Source organism: Plecotus auritus (genome assembly GCF_963455305.1).
Source record: "Plecotus auritus genome assembly, chromosome: 1".
Classification (NCBI taxonomy): domain Eukaryota; kingdom Metazoa; phylum Chordata; class Mammalia; order Chiroptera; family Vespertilionidae; genus Plecotus; species Plecotus auritus.
This window is the reverse complement of record NC_137770.1, coordinates 197,647,828-197,675,576: the sequence shown is the minus strand read 5'-3', so window position 1 is coordinate 197,675,576 and position 27,749 is coordinate 197,647,828. Positions and strand designations below refer to the sequence as shown.

General features: G+C 44.5%; 1 protein-coding gene across 16 annotated transcripts in view; it reads left to right on the top strand.

Moving 5' to 3' along the window:
- Positions 1–27,749, top strand: part of SEPTIN11 (septin 11) — a 101,261-nt gene that overhangs the window by 25,071 nt on the left and 48,441 nt on the right. For 15 of the 16 annotated variants that reach the window (XR_013960955.1, XR_013960956.1, XM_080675512.1 and 12 more), the window contains exon 2: positions 23,044–23,158. The exons of the other annotated variant lie outside the window; for it this stretch is intronic. Coding sequence is in view for 13 of the 15 variants with exons in the window: in XM_080675512.1 (XP_080531638.1) it covers positions 23,044–23,158 (115 nt within the window). In the remaining 2 variants the exon portion in view is untranslated. The remainder of the gene's footprint in view (positions 1–23,043; positions 23,159–27,749) is intronic. 16 annotated transcript variants of the gene reach the window in all.

The following is a 27,749-nucleotide window of genomic DNA, read 5'->3' as shown; positions in this document are numbered from 1 at the left end:
TTAATGTAGAATCTGAGGCCTGTGATTCTCTCATTGCTGTATGAATAAACAACTTGGAGACTCAAGCTCAAAGATGGAGCTAGAATCATGCGTTCTCTTGGTGTGGGCCTGGTCTGGTGACAATGACCTCCCTCCACTCCAAGCCTTCTGTGTCACAGTGATCCAGGCCCACGAAGGCTGGTCGATTGTTTTGCTTTCTGTTAGATAATAGCCTGGTTTTGTGGTCTTCAAACTATACTAAGTAGTGCTTCTTGGACAGAGTAACCCACGGTTTGACTTGCATTTGGATCCATTCCCCTGTGTGTTGTGCCTTCTCATTTGGCTTGAGTATTTTATACTTCTGTTTTGATGACTGAATGCTTCTAGCGAGGTTTCATTTGAAGCCTGATAGCCACTCTAATGCAGGCTCTGGCAACTTTCCCCCGCTTTCCCCCTTGTGAGTGATAAAATACCATAATTTAAGAAGCAGAGATTGTTCACGGACCCTTTCTCCACAACCCCTCTCCCCTCACAGATGGTGACACGGAAGCCCAGGGGAGTGGTAGTGCCTGCCACTTACAGCAGCAATTGGATTGGAAGCCCTGGCGGACTTTTAGCTGTGGAATGTAATGCTGGAGGAGCGTTGTGTGTATGTGTGTGCTTACTTGTTTTAAGGTGGATTGATGCCGCTACACAACGTTATATGGAATTAAATGGAGAGAAGAGTATAGTATTCTAAAATCAGAAAGCATTGGTGGGAGAGAAATTTGGACCCTAGGAAAAAAGCCCAAAAGAAAGCAATTACCATTGTTTTACTAGAAGAGGAGAAAGTGATATTAAAGAACATGTGACTTTAAATTTATTAAAGTTTGATTTAGAATGCTTTGCCATTTGTCGCACTTACAGAAATATTATTGCCTAAAGAAAATGACCCTGGGATATGTTTTCACATGATTGAGTAAACTATTTGTAATTTCCTCATGGGTTATTAGGAAATAAGAAAAACAGGTATTTTGTGTTGGTACCACAGTGGCTGATGGCTTAAACATTTGTCCCAAATTTCAAGCTGTAGAGCACTGGACGTAAAGGAATGCAGTTAAAATGCCTTCAGAGGTGGGAGTCTAAGTAATTATTAAGTGAAACAACGTAAGTGAAATTGCCAGCTCATGCCTAGCTCAGGATAGGCTTTACAATTATGAATATTAATATTAGTTTCCCTGCAGATGAAAATATTATTAGCTTTAAAAGACTTACTTTTTAATATTGGCTCAGAAAAAGTGGATAATAGTGTTCCGTCAGTAAATCAATATTTTTTCCCTGGATACAGACAATAATAGTGTGGCAAAAGCTTGGGGTTGGGGGGCAGGTGCGGGGCGGGAGGGCAGGTGCAGGGAGGAGGGGGTCATTGTGGAAAAACAACAACAACAAAAAAACACACCCAGAAATGGACATCTGTAATACTTTCAACAATGAAGATAAATTTAAAAAAATAATAAAAAGATAAAAAAGTAAAAATAAAAAGATTTTCTTCTGTAGTCTAAACTTAAATAATCTGGATGATAAAGCTCTTCAGCGTTCTGCTCTAAATAGGATGAGGGAATGAATCTGGAGATGTTCTCTCATCCCAAAAGATTTTTTAGAATAATTAAGTTGGTAAAAATGGCTTGCTAGTTCTTTGCACATAGTAGTACGTAGGGGTACAGAAGATATTTCTTCTTCTCTAGCCCTTACTTCTGAGTTTTTGGGTTTTTTTATTGGGGCGGGGGTCACAACCATTTGTGTGTTTGCTCCTCATAGTGGTCTATGAGAAGCAGAGGAGACAGTGATAGGAGTTTCTGATGTGTTAGTCCTGTGGTTTGAAGTAGTCAGGACTGCTAGCTGCATCCTCTCTTTCTTCATCTCTGATGCATTTTCTTTACATCTTCTGCGTGATTTTTCTCTGCAACTGCTTTTGAAAAAAGAAATATTTTTATTGATTTCAGAGAGGAAAGGAGAGGGAGAGAGACAGAAACATCAATGATGAGAAAGAATCATTGATTGGCTGCCTCCTGCACGCCCCCTACTGGGGATCGAGCCTGCAACCTGGGCATGTGCCCTTGACTGGAATCAAACCTGGGACCTTTCAGTTCACAGGCCAACGCTCTGTCCACTGAGCCAAACCAGCTAAGGCTGCAACTGTGTGTTTTTTGTGTGTGTGTGTGTGTGTGTTTTTATGGCATTGCCAGAGTAAATAAGAAAGGAGGTTTGATAATCTTTGCTTTTTACACAAGTGAGAGTGATTGCTGTAGACTGCTCAACTGTAACCTTAATGTTTAGGTTAGACTGTGCCTTCTGTGTGAGAAATATAAGAAATCCACTCCAGTAACTGCTGGTGGAAATGCATTGCTTCTCAGGTTCTTTTTCCTCTTGCTTTCTGCTCTCCCCACTCCCCTTAGCCTTCCCTTGGCTTTCCTTATGTGTTCCTACATGGTGGCGTAGGGGCCGTGCGCACGGTGGCGTAGGGCCTGTACGCACGGTGGCGTAGGGCCGTGTGCATGGCAGAGCTACCTCTCCAGCTGTTTCCAGCATTGGGAGATGATCACCCTGTAGTGTGTGTAATGCACTCGTGTGTGGCTGTGGATGTCCCCTGATGACCAACACACACATATCACTCTGTGGTTCATAAAAGGTTGACTAGAAGTAGTTTTTCTGGGCTCTCGGGCCTTGCTAATGTAGTGGTGCAAGGGCTTTGAAGGCAGCCTGCCTCACTTTGAACCACTAACTTGCTGCATGACCCTGAGCAGCTCAATTTCTGAGCTTCAGTTGCCTTGAACTATAAAATGGGAATAATAGTACATACCTGAGAGGAGATGGTGAGAGAAAAGTGAGTTCAATGTAATGTACCCAGGATCGGGGCTGGAATGAATTAGTACACACACAAAGTCATGTACAGCTTAATGACAGGGATGTGTTCTGAGAAATGCATTGCTAGGTGATTTCATCATTGTGCGAACATCATAGAGTTCACTTACACAAATTTAGATGGGATCGCCTACTACATACCTAGGCGATATGGTATAGACTATTGATCTGTAGGGGAGGAAAAAGAATTTTCCCTTTATCTTTCTGGGTTCTTGCTGAGATATCCCGGTAATAAGAAATTAACAAGAGAAAAACAAAGTTTAGTAACATGCATACGAGGAACAGACCCAGGAAAACTGAAGACTTACTTTTTTTTTTTTTTTATGGCTGAAGCCACCATCTTAAATACCATCTTCAGCTGAAGACCAAAGATGGGGGTGGAAGGAGTCAGTTATGGGAGTTTACCCCAAAAATCACAGTGAACCAGGTACGATTGTTACCCAGACATTAATGGTTGTCTTCTGCATTGATAAGAGTTTCTAGCGATAAGGTCATCCCCCTCTACCAGTACAGGGAGGGAGACACCCTCACAAAGGGAGATTTCTCATATAAATGGTAAAGTCACATTACAAAGGGTAACTTCTACTTGGTTTTCAGAGCTTCTCGCAGGTTTACTGGGTTTTTGTGTGTGTGTGTGTGTGTGTGTTTGTTTTTAATTAACCAGCCTAAAATAATCCTTATGCCAAAGAAACATTTTGGGGTGACAAATTCTGTTCCCCTACAGTCCCTAGGCTACAAACCTGGACAGTATGTTACTGTACTGAATACTGTAGGCAGTTGTAACACAATGGCAAGTGTTTGTGTATTCATTGCTCTAAGACAGTAGTACAATGGCTATGATGTCACTAGGTGATAGGAATCTTTCAGTTCTGTTATAATCTTACTAAAGGCCCGGTGCCCGGATTCGTGCACATTGAAAGGAAATTAAGTAGAAGGTGGCCGGCAGGGTGGGACTGGGTGAGACGGGCCGGACACACCCTGGAGCCAACCTCCCGCCATCCTCCCCAGCTGGCCGCACCTGGGGCAGCGCCAGGGCTCAAAGGGCATCTGTGAAGTGAGCGGGGTCCCTCCAGCAGGTGGGGTCCCTCGGTCTGGCCTGTGGGGATCGGACCGAAACCGGCAGTCCAACATCCCCCAAGGGGTCCTGGAGTGTGAGAGGGCACTCTGCAAAGTTCCTTTTGCTCCGCAGCTTCTGCGTTGAGTGTCTGTCCCCTGGTGGTCAGTGCGCATCATAGCTACCGATCAGAGCATCTGCCCCCCGGTGGTCATTGCGCATCATAGTTACTGGTCGGACGGTCACTTAGGCTTTTATATATATATAGATGGGACCACCATCGTATATGCCATCCATCATTGACTGAAATGTCATTATGTGGTGCATGACTATATATTCATTAATACATACATACATACTAACTTTAGCAGAATAATTTTCCTAAGAGCAAGTGCCACTATGATGTTAGACCTCTAACGAGGCCACGTTGGTTGCCGCTAAGTGCTGGGAAGGGGTCGTACTGAAGCATGCCGCTGGAACACTAGTGGCTCTGTCTCTTCCGATCTACAAGGCCTCTTAGACTTCACCTCCTCCACCAAACACACCTTAGCATTTTAGCTCATAATGAATTCTCCCTTCTCTATGGCAGTTGTTTTTCATTGGGGGAGGGAGGGACAGACTGTTCACTCTGTGAGAACTGAGTCTCTGTATTCATTCATCCTGAACATACAGTAGTGGCTACATGTGACATTGTGGTAAATCAAGTTCAAAGTAAATGAGTAAGATAGGGTTTGAGGAATAGAGTGAAGAAATAAACTAGAATTACTATAGTCAAGCTGCTAAATTACTAAAATGAAGTAGGTTGAGGTATGGGGAAATGATTCTATTCTTGTTTCAGCTAGCCTGGAAATGTAGACTTTTAAACTTTGCAGTCCTGCGTCAATGCCTGGATATACATCAGACCACCTGGCATCCATCACCCAGATTGCCTGACATCTGACTATAACCATCCTGGACCAATCCTAGAGCTAAGAATGCCTGACTGATTCTTCTTAAGGATGTGCTTTTCACTGTAAGAACTTCGAGCTTTTCTTTTTTTCGGACACTTCTGGGCTTTTGCCCAGTTGTGTTTCCCATTTGCAAATCCTAAAACCCTTGAATAAATCTTTATCATTTAATTCTAGCCACAGCCTCCAGATTCTTTTGAGTTTATTCGATAGTTTCCTGTCCTCAAGAAATTTACATTCTTCTGGGGGCCTGGCTAAGTGTACTACTAGGTGCAGGATGTAACAAGTGGCCCAAATACAACAAACGTTTGTAAAATACAAAGCAATGGTGTTTAATTTTAGGAAACAGGGAAGGCCAATGAAGAAGATGGTATTTTGTCTGGAATTTGAAGAATGAGTAGGATTTGACAGAGTTGAGGATGGAGGCATTCTCTGTGCAGAGGTGAGTGTGCTTTGAAGAGAATCAATTGTTCCGCTTGAGGTATGGGTGGTGATAGACTTGGAATCTGGAAAAACTGGTTTGAATGCTGGCTCTGCCTTTTACTTAAGCTTTGGCTTCTTCATCTGTAAAATGGAGCCAATAGTAATCTGCTTCACGGGGTTATGAGGGTTGAATGGGAAGATTTTTTTAAAGGTCCAGGTATGGTGCTTGGCAAAGGAGTGCCCAGTATACTATTGTTTATATGATGGTTGTGGTGGAAGGAGGAAAGCGTTGAAACGTTTGAAGGGCTGACCAAGCATGGCGGTTGTGGAGTATCTCGCTCGTTTTTTGCTAATCTGCACTTAGCATTGTGTTTTTTACGTAAGTGTTCAGTGATTGCTTTTTGGTTGATTGATCAAGAGAAGTGTTCAACCCCTGTTTTTTTACTTCTCTGGTCAAAGAAGTGGTAGAGCCTGTTCCTTCTTTTCCCTGCTCTGAATATATTTTTAAGCTTTTAAAAAATATGTGGTTTTTTTTTTAATCTTAGAGGGGAAGGAAGAGGGATAGAGAGATAGAAACATCAGTGAGAGAGAAACATCGCTTGGCTGCCTCTTGCACTCCCCCTACTGGAGATCGAGACCACACCCTGGGCATGTGCCCTGACGGGAATCGAACCAGGGACCTCTTGGTCCATGGGGCGGCACCCAACCACTGAGCAACACTGGCCAGGCCTTGCTCTGTGAATATTTTAACCTTCATTATTCGGGTACCCCAGGCAACTCTGAATTGGTATTTTTAAAAGATACCAATCTACTTTCCACCTTGATCCCAGAATCTGAGGTGAGACATGAGGAACATTTGTTAGTGTTCTGCTCTCCAGAGAAACAGCTTCACTGTTTCTCTGTCCATAGACACCTGGTGTTACAGTGGTTGTTCCCTGAGTGTGTAAGCGAACAGCCAGAAGACTTGTGGCTGTCATACTGTCTTACCGAATTATTAACATCTGGGCTACAGGGTGTGTAGGAAGTTGGACTGAGTATCCTGGGGAATAGCTGCAAAGCCTTATTTCCTTTCCTTGGTGGTTGCAATCGCCACATTGCACAAAACCCACTCCTGGTAATAACCAACCTAAGTATGTGCCGTTGGTGCAGTTGTGGCCAGCAGGGTCTAACTCTGTGCAGCCATGATTACAGTCAGATAGATGGCCTGACCCTCACTCTGTGGGAGGGATTTGAGGCTTGGATTTTCCTCAAATCCAAGTGGCCAAAGTTGTTCTTCCTGTTTTTTGCCCATGTAATTATCATTTATTTCCTCCCGCCTGCCCTTCACTTTTGCTACGTGCATAATAATTATTCTAATGAACCATTGGGCTTTGGAAGAGTTTAATGGCAGCTACTTGGATCAGTGCCTACGACTTTTGCTAATTCTGTTTTCTTTCACCCTGGGTCTCATTTAGCTTTCTCGGTGTCTCCTTCCTACAGAATGTATGAATTGCAGCAAGGATCTCCTGCCAAGCTATAATCTTTCAAGTTTCGATTTCAGCTTAATGCCTCCCTGTAATCATGCTGTCAAAGCCTGTCAGAGACGTATTCCCATTCACATATCCCATAACTCTTAATCTATTAATCTAGGAGCATTGAGGTAGAACTGGACCCCCTCTCGGTGTGAAGTCTGCTTTGTGGGAACAGTATGCTTGAAAATGTAACCTCTGGTGTTTGTTGCACATTTTTTACCATCTATTTTTAAGAGCTGCTGGGATTTATAAACAGATGGTTGTCCATAGTAGAAGTTTCCCAGTGTCCTACTTGGGCCCTACTTGATTATTCAGAAATACCAGGATAATGATGATAATGAAATGCCTCTTTAAGAGACAGTAGAAAGGGGGAAGGGACTGTGGGAACATTCTTTTGTGGCCGCATATGAAAAGAAGGTTTGTTTTGCCTTAGCTGATGTAGACAAGAAAGCCTGCATCTAAAATCATCCATCAATAGGAAACATTTGAGAATAGAGGAAAATTGTGATACAGCCTCTTGGGTCTGCTTTCCTAAGCACACCAATATGTATGAGAAAACCCCTAAACACAGTTTCTCCTACAGCTGGAGGGATGCTTCTATGATGTGTAGTCCATCTTCTGTACGACAGCAAGTTGTCTGATCTGCTAATGGGAGCATTTGTTTTTTAGGGATTAATTGGTTCTATTTTTTTAGAAGAATAAATTAAGGAAGAAATAAGAAAGCTTTAGCTTGATTAGAATGGCAGAAATTGTAGCCATAACTAATGGAGTCAATCTGTTAAGTTCTCTGCAAGATATGCATTCGGTTTTTTAATGCTGGGAAGGACGTTTGTATCAAATAGCTTACCATTTGGGTCCTTGCCCAGGCTCTTAATCTGGGTTAAAACCTTGGCTAAAACGCAATTCTATACTCGAGATTCTTTGGGCTGCGGCTCCGGCGGGAGGATGTGTTCTAAGTAAGTGCAGTAGGTGGTGGGAAACAAAACTCTTTCATGATGTGGCTGCTCAATGATTGTTCCTACTCTCTTCTGTCCCTCAGCGCTGGGACACCCCGGGACAGGTGCGGGCACACACGTGTTTAGTTATGTATTGCTGGTGTGTGTCTTTAGCATGCCTCACTTAAAGGAATATTTGCAATAGACTGAAATGTGAATCAGTTTTAAAATCTCATGTCCATTATTTTTAATTATTCTTCAGTTTTTCCAGGCCACTGCTGTCCATGCGCTTTAGACCTCCTTCTCCTCGTGCTGCCCCCCTGACAGGCTCTCCTCCTTCCTGTCTGCCCATCTCCACTCCTCCTCTGCAGCCACCCAGATCTTCTCTACCTTCTCATGACCTGGGTCAGGTCTGACTCCCTCTAAGAACGCCTTCCTTTTTGGCTCTGGTCCCTGTTGCTCTCTATTGTCACACCCTGATAACCTCTGTACTTTATTTCGTCATCAAACATCTTGCATTTGTCTTCTCTTTTATTGCAATGACATTTCTTCCTAAAAAGGCCTAAGTTCCTTAAGAAGCTTTTGCATTTCCTAGAATTCTTGTTCCTCAGGACCCACCTAACTATTTGCAGTTTACTTTCATTACTTCCTCCAAAGGCAAGTGACTCTCCAGCTAGTTAGCTGTTTGTGGCCTTATCAAATGTGGTGTTAAACAGTGTGGAAATGCCTGTCTAACTCAGAACAGTGAATATGATGGGGCGGCATTCCCTGTTTAGGTTTGTTCCGGCATAGTTGACTTGAAGATATGACTATCTTGGCTGGATCTGACCTAATCAGTCCCTTAAAAGGGATAAGGCTCTTCCTGAAGAAGGGGATTTGAAATGTGAGAGGCATTCTCTGTTGCTGCCATTGACGCTGAGGTGACCCGTATGACTAATTACTGTGGGTGACCTTTCAGGGCTGAGTGCAGCCTCTGGTTGACAGCCAACAGGGAGAGACAGACTCAGTCCCACAGCTGCAAGGAATTGAATTCAGCCAACAACCGAATGAGCCTGGAAGGGGAGTTTCCCCCAGAGCTTTCAGATGAGAACTCGGCCTGGCCAGCACCTTGCTTTCAGCCTGTGATATCCGGAGTGGAGAATGCAGCCATACCATACCCAGACTTCTGACTTGTAGAACCAAGAGCGAACGAATAGGCTTTGTTCCAGCCACCAAGTTTGTGGTAGTTTGTTACATGGCGATAGGAAACTCAGACATGCCCCAAATTTATGTCAACAACCTCTATTCCATCCCGGTGGTATTTCACCCAGGGCTGCGATTAGGATGCCGATTAGGAAGACTGGAGTATTTTCAGCAGGATTGTTTAGTAATGCTGGCAGAGTGATAGCAAATGCTAATGTGGAAGTTTATTTTCTAAGAATGTATTTGCCATGGCTTTGGCCATTTTTTGGTGTGGGCCCTCAAGTTTCAGGTGCTAGAAGTGTACCCCCCGCACTCAGCGATGTTGTCCATCAGCCCAGCTGAGGGACTGAAGATGCCTTAGGAGGAGGAAGTGGCCTGGTTGTGACATCCCTGGTGCTTTTGTTCATGGCTGCCTGAGAGCTGGGTTGGATTTGTTTCTTCTTTCTCAGAGACTGTCATTACACGGTCATTGCAGTAACTAAAAGCCCCTTCCATTTCCAGAAAGGGACAGAAATAAACAATATCTTTCCAAAAGGAAGTGGCTAATTTGTATCTGTTGATAGAAATGGTGGCATAAGGAAGGAAATGTCCGATCCATATTTCATTCCTTGATGATGAATGCATGCAGTGCCTAGGAATATATGAACTCTGAGCCACAATATTTTTCAGATAGGAAGCACTGAGGAATGGATGTGTGAATATGAGGAGTCAAACTGTACTTCAAAGCTGAGAAAAAACTTCCAACTGATATGGGTCCCTTAATTATCTTTGACCTCCTATTCATCACTGTTTTGAGAAAACTTGTCTGAAAAAATAGACCACACCGTAAAGGCAGGGCAGACGGGACAAAAATGACCCAAATGAGCAACTGTGAGAATTTTGTTGGTTTTTCTCCTCTGCAAGATGATAGGTGCTGTGTTTGAAATGGGTTCGGGCCAAAACCGGTTTGGCTCAGTGGATAGAGCGTCAGCCTGTGGACTGAAGGGTCCCGGGTTCGATTCCGGTCAAGGGCACGTAACTTGGCTGCGGGCACATCCCCAGTAGGAGGTGTGCAGGAGGCAGCTGATCGATGTTTCTCTCTCTCATTGATGTTTCTAACTCTCTATCCCTCTTCCTTCCTCTCTGTGGAAAATCAATAAAATATATTTAAAAAAAAAGAAAGAAAGAAAGAAATGGGTTCGGGTTATTTGGGATCGCACTGGAGAGCCAGCGGGCTTTAAACTGATGGGCGGCCCTCCTTGGCTGTCTCCTTAGCTCTCCTAGGTGGCGAGCCCAGCGAAGGGTTTCTCACCATCTCTGGGATGTAGGGGTGTGAGAGAGCAGCCGGAGCATCTGTTTCTAATCGGATCGTGCCTTTATGAATACTTCTTGCCTGTTTGTCACATTGCTTCCCTCCCACCCCCGTCTTCTGTGAGCACAGCCGAATGTGTAAGTCCCTGGAATGCACATGTGGGCCTTGTCTTCCCAAGCACGAGCACGAGCCTTTCTGCTGATCAGCACTTTGTAACGTTAGGCTGTTCCAGGCATTCGTCCCTTGGACTCAGCAGCAAGACTGGTCTTTGGAAACGAAAGGAAATGTCTTTTGTGTTGGTGGTGGTGCTCATTCTCAGCACCCAGGTAGATTGAACCTCTCAGTGCTTAGACTCGCTTTTAGAGAAACATCCTGTCTGCAAGAAAAAAGTGCTCCCACGTTTTACAGTTTTGGGATTGTCGCTCTTGGCGTGACAACCTGGGGCTCGTTGTTAGGTGAGAAATCCGATAGCTGATGGGGCAGAGGTGAACGCTGATGAGAGACACCAGCGAGTTTTTGGAGGAAGTGTGGACAGTTACTGTTTTATGTGAAGGTGGGATGTAGAGAAGATAGGCAGGAGACAGAACTGGAGGCAGAGGTGGAAGAAGGAGAACAGAAGCAACACTGTATTTTTCAGGCCTCTGGTGTCAGGCTGCACTCCACAGCCATACGAATTCTTATCTCTGAAGCTGGCCCAAGGGTGATGGAGAAAAGGGTGCCCGGGGAACCAGGCTGCTGGGTGTTGGCCGTGGTTCTCCTCTCCACCTGGCCCTGTCCATGTACCGGCCTCCATATCTGAGCATAAGGAGGTTGGAAAATAGAATTTCTGGGAAACATCACACAGGATACAATTTTTGTTGCGGTCTTGTTGGGGGCAGTGCTAGCAAATGGGCTCAGAAATAGAAGTCAGCTGGTAGACTGAATGCACTTATGTCAGTTCAGAGGGTTGGTGGGAAAGGTCGACCTCAAAGAAGGTGTGATAGGTGGTTATTGCATCTGGGTGTAGAGGAGGAAAGCTAACCTGGGGCAGGTGTCTTCAAGAAGTCTTCACTCTCCAACTCAGAAGATAGTGGAGAGTGTGAGATGATTGGTGAAAGCAGTGGGCTTTTCCTTCTGCAAGGCGTGGCGGGCGGGGCGGGCTGTACATTTATTCAGACTTTTAGCAGTATTCATACCAATTGCTATTATTCTAGGGCAGCCATGGGCAAACTACGGCCTGCGGGCCGCATCCGGCCCGTTCGGCTGTTCTATCCGGCGGAGCCGAAAGAGCGGAGGGTTCTCTTGCTCTCCCCTCCGCTCCTTCACCAGCAGCAGTGTTAACATGGCAACGTCGGGAAACACGGCCACAGCTCCTTCTTCTGAGTGGGTAGATTTATATCCACCCATTCAGTAGAAGGAACAACCTCTCAATCTTCCAGAGGCTCCTTGTAATGCCCGCGGGCGCGTCCCCCGACATCACCCTGGGAATGGGTAGACACGTTATCGAGGTGATGTAGGGAGACACGCCCCTGGAGAGCACAGTATCAGAGCATTAGCTAAAAAGGAGACCAACAACACTGTTCCCACTGAAGTTGATGTTTTAAAGACCAAAAACCTTTCAACCCAGTCTACATTGCCATCTACATCTACGTCCCGGGCATAATTTGGAAGTTGCACTAAAGAAAATGTTTAATTTACTGTTTACACATTTTGTTCTTTTCTATTTGTTTTAGTTTTAAATTATTTTATTATATTTAAGTTTAATTTGAAAGGCTTTTGTACCTTTCCTTTGTTAGGCAATTTTATTTTGCCTTTGCCATCTTCAATATAAGGTATGTTATTGTGCTATGATTCCTCCATTTTTTGAAGTTTCAAATTATAATAGTGTTTACATTCTTCTTGTTAAAATGTTTGAAATGAATAAAACTATTGAAATTTAAAAAAAAAAAAGACCGTACCCTTTTATGTAATGATGTTTACTTTGAATTTATATTAGTTCACACAAATACTCCATCCATGCTTTTGTTCCGGCCCTCCGGTCCAGTTTAAGAACCCATTGTGGCCCTCGAGTCAAAAAGTTTGCCCACCCCTGTTCTAGGGCCTCTCTAACATGTTGAAGTAGATGTTGCCATTTGACATAAGACATTGGAAGTAGGACGGATTTGAATTGAGAATAGGGGTGGGTAGGCTGAGTCCCACACTAGGAGATGCTGGCCTCCAGATGCCTGGGCCGAGGATGCACAGGAGGGAGACGGGACTATGACTGGGGAGTTGCTAGCCCGTGGTTGGTCGCTAAAGTCACTGGCAAGGAGGAGGTCACTTAAGAAAAGTGTGTCAAGTGTTAATTCTTGCAGCAGCCCTATGAGATAGTGCTGAGAGGTTACGTGCCTTACCCTAGGTCACAGCTGAACAAGGGCAGAGTTGCCCTGAGTCCTCTGACTTCATGTGTTAACCACTTTCCACGGTACTATCCCACTTTCCCGCTTACTTTTATCTTCTGTTATTAGAAAAACTCATATTTTCCTCGCATATTTTATACCCACCTATTTGCTGCAATAAAAAGTTCAGGCTTATCTCCTTTAAAAAGATTTTTTACTATTTAGTACTTATTATTGTTATTAGCATACCCTAACTTTTATTTATTTATTTATTTATTTATTTATTAAATATATTTTATTGCTTTTTTTTACAGAGAGGAAGGGAGAGGGATAGAGAGTTAGAAACATGGATGAGAGAGAAACATCAATCAGCTGCCTCCTGCACACCTCCTACTGGGCATGTGCCCGCAACCAAGGTACATGCCCTTGACCAGAATCGAACCTGGGACCTTTCAGTCCGCAGGCCGACACTCTATCCACTGAGCCAAATCAGTTAGGGCACATACCCTAACTTTTAAAATCTCACTCTATTTTAAAAAAGTGTGAGGTAGGTTTTTTTTGTGGATGGGGGAGGTAATAATTCAAATATTACAGAAACATAACAATTAGAAAGTAAAATTTTCCGCTGAAACCGGTTTGGCTCAGTGGATAGAGCGTCGGCCTGCAGAAAGGTCCCAGGTTCGATTCCGGTCAAGGGCACGTACCTTGGTTGCAGGCACATCCCCAGTAGGAGGTGTGCAGGAGGCAGCTGATCGATGTTTCTCTCTCATCGATGTTTCTAACTCTTTATCCCTTCTCTTCCTCTCTGTAAAATATCAATAAAATATATATATTAAAAAAAAAGAAAGTAAATTTTTCCTATAATTCTACCACCCCTAAAGAAAAACCACAACAGCACATTATTTTTGCAAGGATCTGGAAAAGCAAATTTTTGCTCTCCGTTGGCAGTCTTTCAGAGAGAGTTACTTAGAGATGGCACTTGAAATTGGGGCAGCTACTCAGCATTAATCGAGATCTTTTCTGGGTATTTGGTGGTGTTTTCTCGGGTGGCTTCCTCGGTCTGGCAGTCAGAGCCGATGTCCCTGGCTCTGTGACTTGGGAGCTGTCCCCTTCTTCTTACTCATAGCTTCTAGCTGGGCTGCACTCAAGTTCTTTCCTCATATGGTTTTCCTCCTGACTATTCCCCTCTCCTTCCTGGCTCTCTCTATTCTGCTGCGTGTGTGAGACAATTTCCTTGGGGGTTTTCTTGGCTCCAACCTTGGGATTTCGTGGTATAGATGACAAGCAGAATAGCAAATGTTGTCCCAGTCATCCTTACCGAACATGATCCTCACTGGTAATGAGATGCCTCAGACATTGATAGTATGAACGTTGCCCCAGCAATGCCTGGCCTTGAAAACATCCCGATGCAGGCTCCATAGTTGTGGTTTGGGTTGATACTTTGCATTCCAGTGTTTTCCCTTTTGCATGGGAACTAAGGGCGTTTCCCCTCTTCCCTCCAACTTTCCCTTCTTTAAGAGACTGTGACACCAGTTCAGTACTCTCTAAGATGTACTTATGTAAGAGTATGTATTTACAAAAGTGATCCATCAGGCACTTGGGTAAAACTTAACTTCTTGGATTGCTTGTGAGGCTAGAATTTCTCCAAATCCTGGCAAGTGGCCAGTGGTCAGTCAGGGATTTAATGTGAGAAGCAGCATGTTCTCTTTGCTTCTCTTCAACAGGACCTCAAAAACAAAACAAAACAAAACAAAACAAAACAAAAAAAAAAACCTGTGATGAAGGGATATGACCTTCTTTTCTCTGAGTGGGCATCTTCTTTATGGAGAAGAGACAGAGAGCAAAGGGAGGGTGCCCCATGCTTCCATCTCCGCTCCAGTTAAAATTGGACATTCGTTTTTCTAAGACTTGAGTCTTCATCGTTTCTATCTCCTCCCATTAGGCAATGCTTGACAGAAGGACTCTCTGTTTTCATCTGAATGTATAAAACCTGCATATTACCTGAGCATAGGAGTTACCTACTAAATTAATAATATTTAACAATGCTGCAGACAAATACGTGTTTTTACACCCTACATAGACTGGTGGGTTCACTGGAAGAATGACCAGTTAATCACCTAAGTTCTAAGGTTGCATAGCACCTGGTACTTGGGATAGCTTATGGGAGTGTGTTTGTGACTATTAGATTAGCACCTGTGTATCTCACTAGACTGCGAGCTCCATGAGTTAGGAATGCTTTGTTTTCTCACATCATCCCGTTAGCATTTAGCACAGTTATCCAGCACATGTTGGTACTCAATAAATATTTGTTGAATGAATGAAAGCATGAGTAAAGGTTTACTTTTCTTCTTGAAGACAGATGATTAACTTACATAGAAGAGTTATTTCCTGTTTTGTTTTGAGGCTATAAACCCACTCTTCAAAAATCTTGTGGAAGGCTGCAGATACAGCTGAAGGGGAAAAAAATGTTTTGAAGCAGGGCATTTATAGAGGGTGGGTTTATAACTTCTTGAAACCAGGTCATAATTATTATAGTTAAACACGCAAAAATTTAAAAAGTTGGGTGGGAAACACAGACGTATGCATACAGATTTCTAGTGAGATACACAGGTGCTAATCTAATAGTCACAAACACACTCCCATAAGCTATCCCAAGTACCAGGTGCTATGCAACCTTAGAACTTAGGTGATTAACTGGTCATTCTTCCAGTGAACCCACCAGTCTATGTAGGGTGTAAAAACACGTATTTGTCTGCAGCATTGTTAAATATTATTAATTTAGTAGGTAACTCCTATGCTCAGGTAATATGCAGGTTTTATACATTCAGATGAAAACAGAGAGTCCTTCTGACAAGCATTGCCTAATGGGAGGAGATAGAAACGATGAAGACTCAAGTCTTAGGAAAACGAATGTCCAATTTTAACTGGAGCGGAGATGGAAGCATGGGGCACCCTCCCTTTGCTCTCTGTCTTTTCTCCATAAAGAAGATGCCCACTCAGAGAAAAGAAGGTCATATCCCTTCATCACAGGTTGTCTTTTTTTTTTTTTTTTTTTTTTTTGAGGTCCTGTTGAAGAGAAGCAAAGAGAACATGCTGCTTCTCACATTAAATCCCTGACTGACCACTGGCCACAAGCAGGAATTTTTCATCCCGTGTTGGCTTTTCTCAAGCAAAATGACAGATTTGGATTTATGCACTTCAGACTTCCAGCCTCAAGAAACCTTAGAATTCACCTTAGAACCAAAGACTTAGCTTAGAGGTCGTTTCTTTAGATTTCCTCCTTTAACAGATGAGAAAACGTGAGACTGGGGCTTAAGTGACTTGGATCAATATAATTATCATAAGATGAGGCATTGAGAAGCACCTCTTGTCAACAAAAACTTCCAGCTCTCTAAATGAATGTGAAAAACAAGTAATCTCTTAAAATTAGAAAATAATTTAAATTTTTTAAGGGGCAAAGATCTTTCTAAATTGTAATATCTATCTTTGAAGGTAAAGATTAAGTCTGTTGTTTTCAGCATACATTAAAACATATATCACCTTGGTAACATGCCCTGGTTTCCGGCAGCTGATAAGGATCAGCTGCTCTAGATGAGAACCACATCTCCTGAGGCCTTCAGTTTTAAAAGAAGGATAGCACTTCACTTTTGAGTTATGGTGAATAGAACCCATCTGGGCACATTTAGTGGGTTAATTTCAAGAGGCTCCGGGCTGGATTAAAATAGAAGTAAAAGAGAAGATGGGGGTCCAGAATGGCACCCCCGCCCCCCGGAGCAGGAATGGGGGTCTCTGGCTCTCCCCCAGCTTTGTAAATGACTTTCCTATTTAGGGTGGATTTTCTCCTTGCTACAATCCCCATGCTCTCTTCCATTTCCTTGTTGTTCACTCGGTTCTTTTCTTTGTGGTTTCTCCTCCTTGGTGAGTCTGATCAGCCCTTCTCCTGGCATGCCCCGCAGCTGCAGGAGAGCCCCAGATTCACTTCAGACTTTGAAATCACGGCCTTCTCCTCCTCCCACCCAATTTAGGGAAAGGAAACCCAGGTTTCCTGAGGACGGGTTAAAGGCTAGGCACTCTCATACGTGCCATTTCCTTGGCTCCTCCCAACACCCTGCCAAGTGCTTTGTTTTTACTGATGGAGAAACAGAGTCTAAAGCAAGTAGGAAGCAAGGCTCTGGGGTTCAAACCCATGGCTGTCTGAGTCCCAGCCTTTGCCATCCTGCTTCTGGTTACGCAAGGTTCGGGATCGTGGAACATATTTTAAAGCAGCACAAAGAATGTAAGTGTGTGCACACGTTCTTATATAATTTGCTCTATAACGATTTCAGTAATGAAGTCAGCCTGGCATCTTCTGAAATACTTGTCAATGAATGATACACTTCAAAGCATACATTCATAACAAAGTGACCTTTTAGGCATAGAGGGCATTTATCTGGAAGTCTTCTGCAAACTGGACTTCGGTTATCCTGGTAGATTTGGAAGCTCTAGCCTTCTTAAATGGTGCCTTCTGATTTTCCCTAGCCCCCCTCCCCTCCCAATATCACCTCATAAAGTCATGGCATTTATTACTGTTACTCTTGCGGCTTTATCTTTACTTATGTCCTTTGTCTATCACTACATTGTATCCCTTGTAAAGGCAGGAAAAGTGTTTCTCAGTGAATAACAAAAATAGCATATTTTGCTCCCTTGTGCTTTGAGCAGTGAGTATTTTTGAATGAACAAATAATTGTATCCATGTGGAGATGCTCTGAAAAGAGAAAAATGAGATTGCCAAGTTAAAGACTGGTGATTTTATTTTATACCACAGAATTTAGTCACAACCCATTTCAAGGTAGAAGAAGCATACAAATCATCTAAGTACAAAACTAGATAGATTAGCAAGTGGAGGACTAAATCAATTAAGGTCTTCCTACTTAGTGGCTTCATGTTGGTCAAAACTAAGCCTTATATTATTGGCTTCATGTGCCATAGTTGCAAAAATCAACATCTAGTCTCAGCCTTGCCAGGACCAGTGAAAATATACTTGGAGCTACTTTGCCAATACTAACCCTTGACTTCCACCTCTTATAGTTACCAACTTTAGAGAATGACATGGTTAGAATATTTTTTCCTTTCTATTTTAACATATTGGATTTTTATAACTCTCAAATCATTGTGTTGTCTGGGGCTACCAGGAACTTAGATCAGCGGTTTTCAACTGGTGTGCTGCAAGAATTCTTTTAAAACATTCAGTACTGCCCTAGTCGGTTTGGCTCAGTGACTAGAGCGTTGGCTGCAGACTGAAGGGTCTTGGGTTTGCTTCTGGTCAAGGGCATGTACCTCGGTTGCAGGCTCGATCCCTGGCCTCTGTTGGAGTACATGCAGAGGCAACCAATAGATGTGTCTCTCTCACATCAGTGTTTCTTTCTCTCTGTCTACCCCCCTCCCTTTCACTCTCTCTAAAAAAATCAGTGAAAAATATCATCGGGTAAGGATTAACAACAACAACAAATATGCAATACCTGACTGTTTAGTCAGGGGCACGGACCTCTTCCCACCCCCCCTTTTTTTAATTAAAAAAAAAAAAAGGACAACGCCAACATAACAATAGCTGTCCAGTGTGAATGATTCAAAATTATACCGTTGTGTTTTTGTTTTGTTTTTTGTCAGATCGGCAAAAAATATATATTTTGCTGTGCCCCAGAATTTTAGTAATTAGTTTGTGTGCCATGAGGTGAAAAAGGTTGGAAATCGCTGACTCAGATTGTGAGATAGCGGTGACTAACGGCACGTTTCAGCTCCTCAGTGTACTAGCTGTCTGACCTTGGGTAAGTTACTAAACCTCTGTGCTCTGGTTTCTCATCTGTGAGTTGGGATCGGGTAATAATAGTAACTGCCCCTTAGAATTGTTAAGGTACATGAACTAGTTCATTCATGGTTAGCGCTTTTCTGGAACATTGGAAATGGTCGATAAATGTTAGCCGTTATGGTGTTCATGGAATACCAAATAGCTTGAGCCACCTTTATGCCATCATTGTTTTCCTTTTCTTGATAAGGAGCAAGTTCACTGAAATTTCATAATAAAGACAATGATGGAGGTAAATTTCAGTGGGATCTAGAAGGTTTGGTTATGTAAACATTGGACCTCCCAGATGGAGGAAACAGTGTGAGTGAACTCTGATGGGAGAAACCTGGGATTGTCCCAGGAAAGGTGAGGAATTCAGGTGAACTGCAGTGTAATGTGCTCCATGGGGAGCAGTGGGCGATCCAATAGGAATAGAGGTTTGGGGTTAGCCAGGGGTGGGCAAACTTTTTGACTCGAAGGCCACAATGGGTTCTTAAACTGGACCGGAGGGCCGGAACAAAAGCATGGATGGAGTGTTTGTGTGAACTAATATAAATTCAAAGTAAAGGAGCGGAGGGGAGAGCAAGAGAACCCTCCGCTCTTTCGGCTCCGCGGGCCGGATAGAACAGCTGAACAGGCCAGATCCGGCCCGCGGGCCATAGTTTGCCCACGGCTGGTTAGCCTATGGAGGTCCTGAGATGGCAGGCCAGGGTTTGGGACTGTGGGCCTTTGAGTACTGAGATCCCTTTGCCGGCGAGGCACAGGGGGGATTAGAGGGAACAGGATCTGGGCCAGGAGACAGCTGGGAGGCTGTTGGATTAGTAGGACTAGAGAAGAGGATGTGGCATTGCTGGCACTTCGGAATGAATACAGGGGGTAGGTGGGTCTCAAGCATAGATAAGCGCCACTAACAGGAATAGGGAACTCTGGCGTAGGGGTGGTTTAGGATAGAGGAATATGATTTCAGGTTGGAGAATATCAATTTGAGGTACAGATAGGACAACCCAAGAAAAACATCCCTTTGATAGAAATTCAGAACTGAATGCAGGCAAAGAGATCAGTGTCAGAGATCAAGTGCCTGGGTTCTGAGAGCGGTAAAGACAGAAAGGAGGAGATTGCCTGAGACCACGCCCACAGACTCCGAAGGGACCCCACATTCTTTGGACAGAAGCAGCTGAGGCATGAAGCAGTAAGCATGGCGGAGTAAGCACTGGAGTGCGGGGTTTGATTCCGCTGCTCCGTGTTGAGTTAAACCTCTCCTCACATTTCCTCTGTGCCTTCCCGTTTTTTCAATCTGTTCATGGATCAAAAGAGAAATGCCCGTTTCCCTTTCCCATCACATACTGATGGGCAGTAACTCCCAGGATTCCTTTAATACTGGGCAGAGAATTAGGCTCAGATTATGGAATTTTAAAACGGCATTATAACATTTACATGTTTTTTGTTACAAAGTTAGAAGACAGAGACTGAAGACATACCTTCAAATTTAAAAAAAAATTTCAGGACCAAACTGTTTTATAACCCTTCATTTTGTGTGTGGTTTTTCCGTGGGTATAAAAATACTCAGTGGATGTGGGGGTGGTTTCTCGTGTTTTGGAAATGGTGAGAATATGAGATGCTGAGCATTGGGTCCTGGGATGAGAGCTATAATTACTAACTGATTCTTTACCAGGATTGGCTCCTGGGTGGATATCTGAGTTTAAAAACCCAACACTCCAGAATCCCGAGCAGTGAGCCACTCCCTCTCCTGATCCCTGGAAATTAAAATTGTGATGGAGAGGAGAGGAGAGGTGAGGATGATGGTTCTTCTGGGCCTTGTCTTCTCTTGTGCCATTTGCTGAGTGTTCGAATCAGGGATGTGACTGAAATGCAGGCTGGTGTGGCTTCTCCTAGCCTGACACACAGCAGCCACTGCACAGCTGTGATGGAAAGAGGTCTAAATATAACCCAGACTCATTTCAAATCCTCCTCCCCCAAGTCTTGGCGGATGTGGTACACGCCCTAAAAATACCTGCTGTCTGAACCTTGAGGTATCTGAAGAGGAAGGGATGGGTGAGAGAGTAGAATTAGGGCCGTGTGGTATTTGGGGGTGGACGGGCCAGCTACCAGGCCTGCTGATGACTGGAGCCTGCTCCGGAAGCTGTTGGTGAGCTGCCCACCGTGCCATCCTGTTCAAGGATAAGTGCCCACTCTTGAGGCTCGTATTCACTGTTGGCAGGTTTCAAGGAAACTATTCATAGACTGAGCATCTGTTCTCTGTCCCATTGACCTCAAGCCTGCAGCTGCCACCATGGTATTCAGGCAGCATGATGGCTTTTAGTCTTGTTCAGAGAATCAGGATTTTAGAGCTGGCAAGGACCTTAGACATTATATTGTTCATACAACAGTCCCTTAAAATCACTACGTTCAGGGAATCACATTTCTCTGCCTCTGTAGTGACCCTGGCGATTTGGACGTGGAGTCTCAGTCCCAGATAACTAAAAGACATCCCTCCCATCATTATCTAACACAAATAGGCATAAAGGAAACCTGCATTTTATTTTTTTTTAATGTTGACTAAGTGACCCTGGCCAATGCTTTTTTTTTTTCTTTTTAATTATTAAACTGTAAATTTGAGGCTCTTTTTCTTATCCAAATTTTAGCATTTTGAATATAAAGTTCATTGGCAACATAGCCAGAACACCAGGAGTCATATTTTCAAGAAGGCTTTCAATATCTAGTTTCTGGAATCCCAAGCCATAACTGTGGTATTGTAATTGAAGGACCATCACTGACCTCTGCTTTCCTGGGAAGGAAAGGTTTCGCAGGTCATCTTCAGCACCTTTGGGATGCCTTCAAAGTCATGGAGGCAGTAGGCATGCTATCTAATAAAAGAGTAATATGCAAATTGACCGGACCTCCACTACACCCACAAGCCACGCCCACAAGCTACGCCCACAAGCCAAACAGGAGCGAGTATGCAAATAAACCCAACCAAGATGGCTGTGGCCACAGAGAGCAGGAGGGAGGCTTGGGTTTCCCTGGCAATGGAGGAAACCAAGCTTTCCGCCTGCCCTTGCCGGCCCAGGCCTCCACTCCAGGCTACAAAGTTTCAATTATAGAAGATAAATAAATCCCAACAGAAATGGCTGCAGCCACGGAGCGAGCAGAAGGCTTGGCTCCGCTCCAGGCTACAAAGTTTCAATTGTAGAAGATAAATAAATCCCAGATACCAGGGCCTCCACTTGGGTCGCCGGGGGACATGGCCGGCCTGCAAACCACCACAAGCCCCTCGCCCAGGCCGCCCCACACCCCAAGGGAACCCCCACCATGATCCGGGACACCCTTCAGGGCAAACCAGCCAGCCCCCACCCGTGCACCAGGCCTCTATCCTATCTAATAAAAGAGTAATATGCAGATTGACCATCCCTCCAACACACAAGATGGCTGCCCCCATGTGGTCAAAGATCCTGCCCCAGGTGGACACAAGATGGCCACCACAAGATGGCCAGCAGGGAAGGGCAATTGGGAGGGACCAGGCCTCCAAGGGAAGGCAGTTGTGGGTGATCAAGCCTGCAGGGGAGGGCACTTAGGGGTGACCAGGCCGGCAGAGGAGGGAAGTTGGGGGTGACTGGGCCTGCAGGGAAGGGCAGTTGGGGGGGACCCAGGCCTGCAGGGGAGAGCAGTTGGGGGGTACCAGGCCTGCAGGGGAGGGCAGTTGGCAAACAGGCTGGCAGGGGAGCAGTTAGGTATCAATCAGGCTGGCAGGGGAGTGGTTAGGGGGTGATCAGGCTGGCAGGCAGAAGCGGTTAGGGGCAATCAGGAAGGCAGGCAGGTGAACAGTTGGGAGCCAGCAGTCCTGGATTGTGAGAGGGATGTCCAACTGCCCATTTAACAGGCAGTCAGATATCCCTCGAGGGGTCCCAGATTGGAGAGGGTGCAGGCTGGGCTGAGGGACACCCATGCACAAATTTCGTGCACCAGGCCTTTAGTCTATATATAAAAGCCTAAGCAACTGTTCAACTGGTAGCTATGACATGCACTGACCACCGGGGGGCAGACATTCTGCACAGGCATGGAAACATGGAACAGACTGATGAATCCCAGAGGGAAGAGGGTGGGGGGAAGGCAGGAAGAGATTAACCAAAGATCTTATATGCATACTAGAGGCCCGGTGCATGGATTCGTGCACCAGTGGGGTCCCTCGGCCTGGCCTGCGGGGATCAGGCCGAAACCTGCAATCCAACATCCCCCAAGGGGTCCCAGATGATGAAAGGGTGCAGGAAGCTTCTCAGCTGTGAGCCACTGTGAGCTTCTCAGAGCTCCTTCCATGTATCTGGAAGAGTGTTATTTAGTTTTTACTGTGGGTTGAAAGTCATTTGAAAGTTTTTCTTGAGTGTTCAAAGCTACCAAAATGGTTGGAATTTTTTTATGTCTCTTACTACGTATCTGAAATAGTCACCTCTAGAAGCTCAATTTTCCCTGGACCGGTGCACATGTAACAGGGAGTGAGGTGTGCTGGAGACCATCCACTTGGGAGTGGATGTGATTTTGTGAAAAGGCACGCCAGGAAGAAAGGAAGGGAGAGGGAGTTGTCCATAATGTGTGGTACCCAGGTGGCACAGTTCGTGGGTTCCCAAACATTTCCCCTCTGTAATTCCAGAATGAAGAGCTCCGAAACTTGTCCCTCTCTGGCCATGTTGGATTTGACAGTCTTCCTGACCAGCTGGTCAACAAGTCAACTTCCCAAGGGTTCTGTTTCAACATCCTGTGTGTTGGTAAGTGACTCATCACCTGCTGCCGGGCACGGAGTCTGACCTTCAGCTGGCAGGTGCCTGTGAGAGGGACTCATTTCAGGAAATAAGCAGAATGATATTTTCACTTTTTTTTTTTCCATTAGAAAAGCAGGACAATAATACCCACCGTCTATATGTCCCACCGTTACAAAGATTCTTGTATTTGGGTACATGCTTTGTAAGTTTTGTGGTGTTACTCAAATTATTTTTACTTAGTGGTCAGTTTAATGTTGTTATTAAATCATTTATTTTCATTTTTGATAGGGGGAGGGACTTAGACCCTAACTAGACACTAGTTAAAAGCAGGAACTGAGATGTAACTACATCGTAAGACCACCAGAAGCCTGTTAAGCATGTGTTTCTAAGGTCTCTAACTGCAGTGCACCCGTAACCTCCACTAGGGGTTTTTTAAAAGATATCCTACCTACGGTAAGTAAAATCTGAAACTACTCTAACTACTTTAATAAACGTACAGCGTTTAAAATGTTTGCTTTGAGAGCAAAAGACAATTTAAAATTCTGTTTTATATTTGAAATAAACTTTCTGCCCAATTGTCAGATTAACCTTTCATCCTTGAGTTGGAATCTAAAATGGACCTAAATTTATTCCTGTTAGACAAATGGCCAAGGTCAAAGAGATCTGGGTACTTGTATCCTCAGTACATTTTATTCATGCCCTTTAAACATCACACATTAGCCTAGGCCGCTGGCTGTGGTATTTTTCTTCTTCTCTCAGTCATATCCCTTTTACACCGAGAGGAGGAAGGTAGAAAAGAAGGTGGGGAGAGGGGGAGACAGAAATACACATCTCCTGTAGAGTTGAAGCAGAAATGCTCCTGGGACAGATGATGGCCTTTCCTTGGACAGGTCGCTCCAGATGAATGCGTGGCCTGGCTAAGCCGCAGGGCAGTGGTTTGGGCGGCACTGGTTTGTTGCCATTGTTCTCTGGGCATGTACCCCCAAGACTTCACTCTGAGGCAGAACAGCAGGAATCCTGTGAGAGCCCAGTGGACCCAGGCTTGGCAGAATGTACCAGATTCACTTCTCTTGTCCAAGTAAAGTGAAATGAATTTAGAAAAGGTGTGCACTCAATGTAAGAACCACCATTTTTTAATGATACCCATTGCGGGGAGGGGCAGATATTTCGCTGTTTGGAAGTATTTGGACGTGTTGCATGCAGCCGCTGCACTGGGTGTTCATCAGCAGAAAGCCACCGTGGATTGGCACATGGACCGGCTCGCTCTCTGGCATGAGGTCCTCAGCACTGTGTGAGAGGAAGACAGGACCAGGCAGCCAGCTCTCCTGCTTGCTTTCTCCCTTTCCCTACGTGAAGTGAAGCCATTTAAAATTCAGCAGGGCGCTTCCTGAGTGGCAGCTAGTTCTACAGCGTGGCATAAATGAATTGCCTTTTCTCTTACAGTAAATGCTGCTTGCAGAGCCTACAGTTCCTCATTAGCATAGCAATTTGTTGGCAATTTGTTGATTTTTTTTCTATTGAAAAGTGGGCTAAATTGTAGGCTGATTACTATTCTGGCTTCTCTTCCCTGCCTCCCCCAGCCTTGTCTTCAAAATCAGCTTCACAAATATATGGGAGAGTTATGTCCCATCCCCTGCAGGTTGGGAAATTTTCCAGGGGCACTGGGCTTGCTGGATGGACCTGGTTTGACAGGGTGTATGGTGTGAAGTAGGGGTGTTGGTTCCTGAGCTGACCCCTTGTGTTCAATAAATAGCACAGTTATGATGCTGGTCGGAATTCCTCCCAAGCCATGTCCATGCTGCCCTGTTGGATTTGCAGAGCAGCTGCTATTTTGACTCACCTGGGTGGGTGACAATACCTATGATTCTTAGATTTTTTTAGATTCTGGTTCTATTCTTAAGACATGTTTAAAATTAGTTTTTCAAACTAACAAAAATAGTACATACTTTCTGTTTAAAAAAACACCCCCCCTCCTTTTCGTTTTTCACCCTCATTTCCATTCCACAGAAATAACACTGAAATCCTTCTAGAAACTTTCTACATCTTTCTGTACTTGGAAATTATTTTTGGAGGCTTAAAACAACACCAATTTATTACTGTTAGAATTATCTTGTGGTTCTCTAGAAGTTCCACATGTGTCCCCCTGGGCTCCATTCAAGGCATCAGCAGGACCACGGCCCTTTCCAGAACCGCTAGGGGAGACTACATGTCCTTGCTTTTTTAGCTTCTAGTGGCTCTTGGACCCTCCATTTTCAAAGCCAGCAACATTGCACTTCTGTCTCTCTCACTCTTCTTGTAGTAGGAAAATTTCCATAGAGAATTGCTAAAATCCAGTTTACACTCAGTTAAGACTCTTCCTCAACCCCCAACACTGAAAAGGCCGTATATTGAATGGTGGCCTGAGTCCTCAGGAGGGAGATGGGGTGAGCCCAGCCCCAAGCACAAGAGGTTCCGATGGGAAAGAAGACTTGATCAGAAGGCAGACGGGCATGAGAGCGGCACACATGGACATATACAGCAGCTCTTTCACAATTATACAAGAACTTCTTAATTTTGGTTTTAGAGCTTATATTCTTCTGTGTTTTGTTGGTTTTTTAATATATTTTTATTGATTTCAGAGAGGAAGGCAGAGGATGGAGAGAGGTAGAAACATCAATGATGAGAATCATTGATCAGCTGCCTCCTGCACGCCCCACACTGGGGATCGAGCCCACAACCTGGGCATGTGCCCTGACCTGGAATTGAACCATGACCTCTAGGTTCATAGGTTGATGCTCAACCACTGCACCACACTGGCCGGGCTGTGTTTTCTTTTTCTCCACAGTAAGTCCTGGCTGTCCTTCCACGCCAGTATATCAAGCCAACAGATTCTTTTCCATAACTCTTTGGAGCCCTGTGGTCAGAGCCAGCATTAGCTCTTTGGGACACAGGGGTGTCAGCATTAATATTAAGCATACTTATCCTCAGAGAGTGGAATGCATCAAATCTTTTTACCATAAATATTTTACAGCAAAATATCTGTATAAGAAAACAACTCTCTGTCAATCAATGGTCTATCTATTTTTAAAGTAAGAGTCTGTGAAAAAGGGTTCTAGCTTTTGACAGCCCTCAGGGGAATAAGTGTCATATTTAGCTTAAGAGCATCCATGGTACTGTCTTTTCTCCTTGTCATCCTACTGTCTATTTGTAATTTTTTATATAGTATGTGTGTGTTTGCTGTTTATAGCATCATTAAATTATTTTCATGTGATAAGTATGAAAGGGAATTGAGGATTTTTAAAAAAGTTATGAGCCTAGTAAGGAAACTGATGATGTTTCTCAAAATTTGTTTTGTGGCAAGGTACTGTAGGTCGCAAACAGAGGAAATGAACCGGGGCAGAAACTAATCCTGGCATGAGCTTAGTCTAGTTTTAGAGGCACTGAATTAAATGTCTGTTATTAGCATCCATCTCTGTTGAGCTCTGGAAAGAAATGTAACCAAGAGTGAGAAAGTTGCCCTAGCTGGTTTGGATAGAGCGTCGGCCTGCGGACTGAAGGGTCCCGGGTTCAATTCTGGTCAAGGGCACATGCCGGGGTTGTGGGCTCGATCCCCAGTAAGGGGTGTGCAGGAGGCAGCCAATCAATGATTCTCTCTCATCATTGATGTTTCTATCTCTCTCTCCCTCTTCCTTCCTCTCTGAAATCAATAAAAATATATTAAAAAAAAAAAAAAAGAGTGAGAGAGTAGTGTTCAATTAACCGGGAAGAGAATTCTTGAAGCTAAACTGAGTACCAGAGCACCCGGGAGTTCATAGTTCCCATACTCTCCATCTTGCTTGCAACACACTGAATCACCCCAAATCTGCACATTGGTTTAAATAAAGCCTTTTCTGTCTTACCCATGCTGTATTACTCCAGAGAATCTAAAATCAGTATTCAGCCTTTCTTCACAATTTACAGTTTAAATATCTTTCTCATTCATTTTTCCAAAACGACACTAGCTCTGCGAGAAACTTCAGCATTGATGCAGCCATATGTGGGGTCTCTGTGCACGTGCAGAGATGGAGAAAACACTGCAACACCGCTGCTTTGGAAGGGGAACCAGCTCAATAGCAGGGCCAAAGTAAATTAACGATGCATTTTGAAAATAGATATCTTTAGAAAAAAACCAAGATGGCGGCATAGGTAAACACCTAAACTGCTGCCTCGCACAACAATTTCAAAACTACAACTAAAGGACAGAACGGACACCATCCAGAACCGCAGGAAAGCTGACTGAGTGAAAATTCTACAACTAGAAGGAAGGAGAGGGGCTCACGGAGAATTGGAGGTACGGCAAAGGGTCTTTGTGCGCGCAGAGAGGAAGGGCGGCGGAGTGCCTGGCTGGCTTTCTCTGGCGGAAGGGGGAAGGGAGCCCCCGACCGCATTGAACCCCAGTTCTGACTGCACTGAACGCCTGTTCCGGGCGAGCCCCTGGGGACCCACGCTCTTGTGGGGGGAGTCTGGACTCTCGGGCGGAGACTCGAGAGCCGGGGAAGGCGGAAGACTGGGGGTCCGCTCGCGCCAGTGCGCACAAAGGCTGCGGAGGCTGCCACGGGCTTTCCCTAGCGGAAGGGAG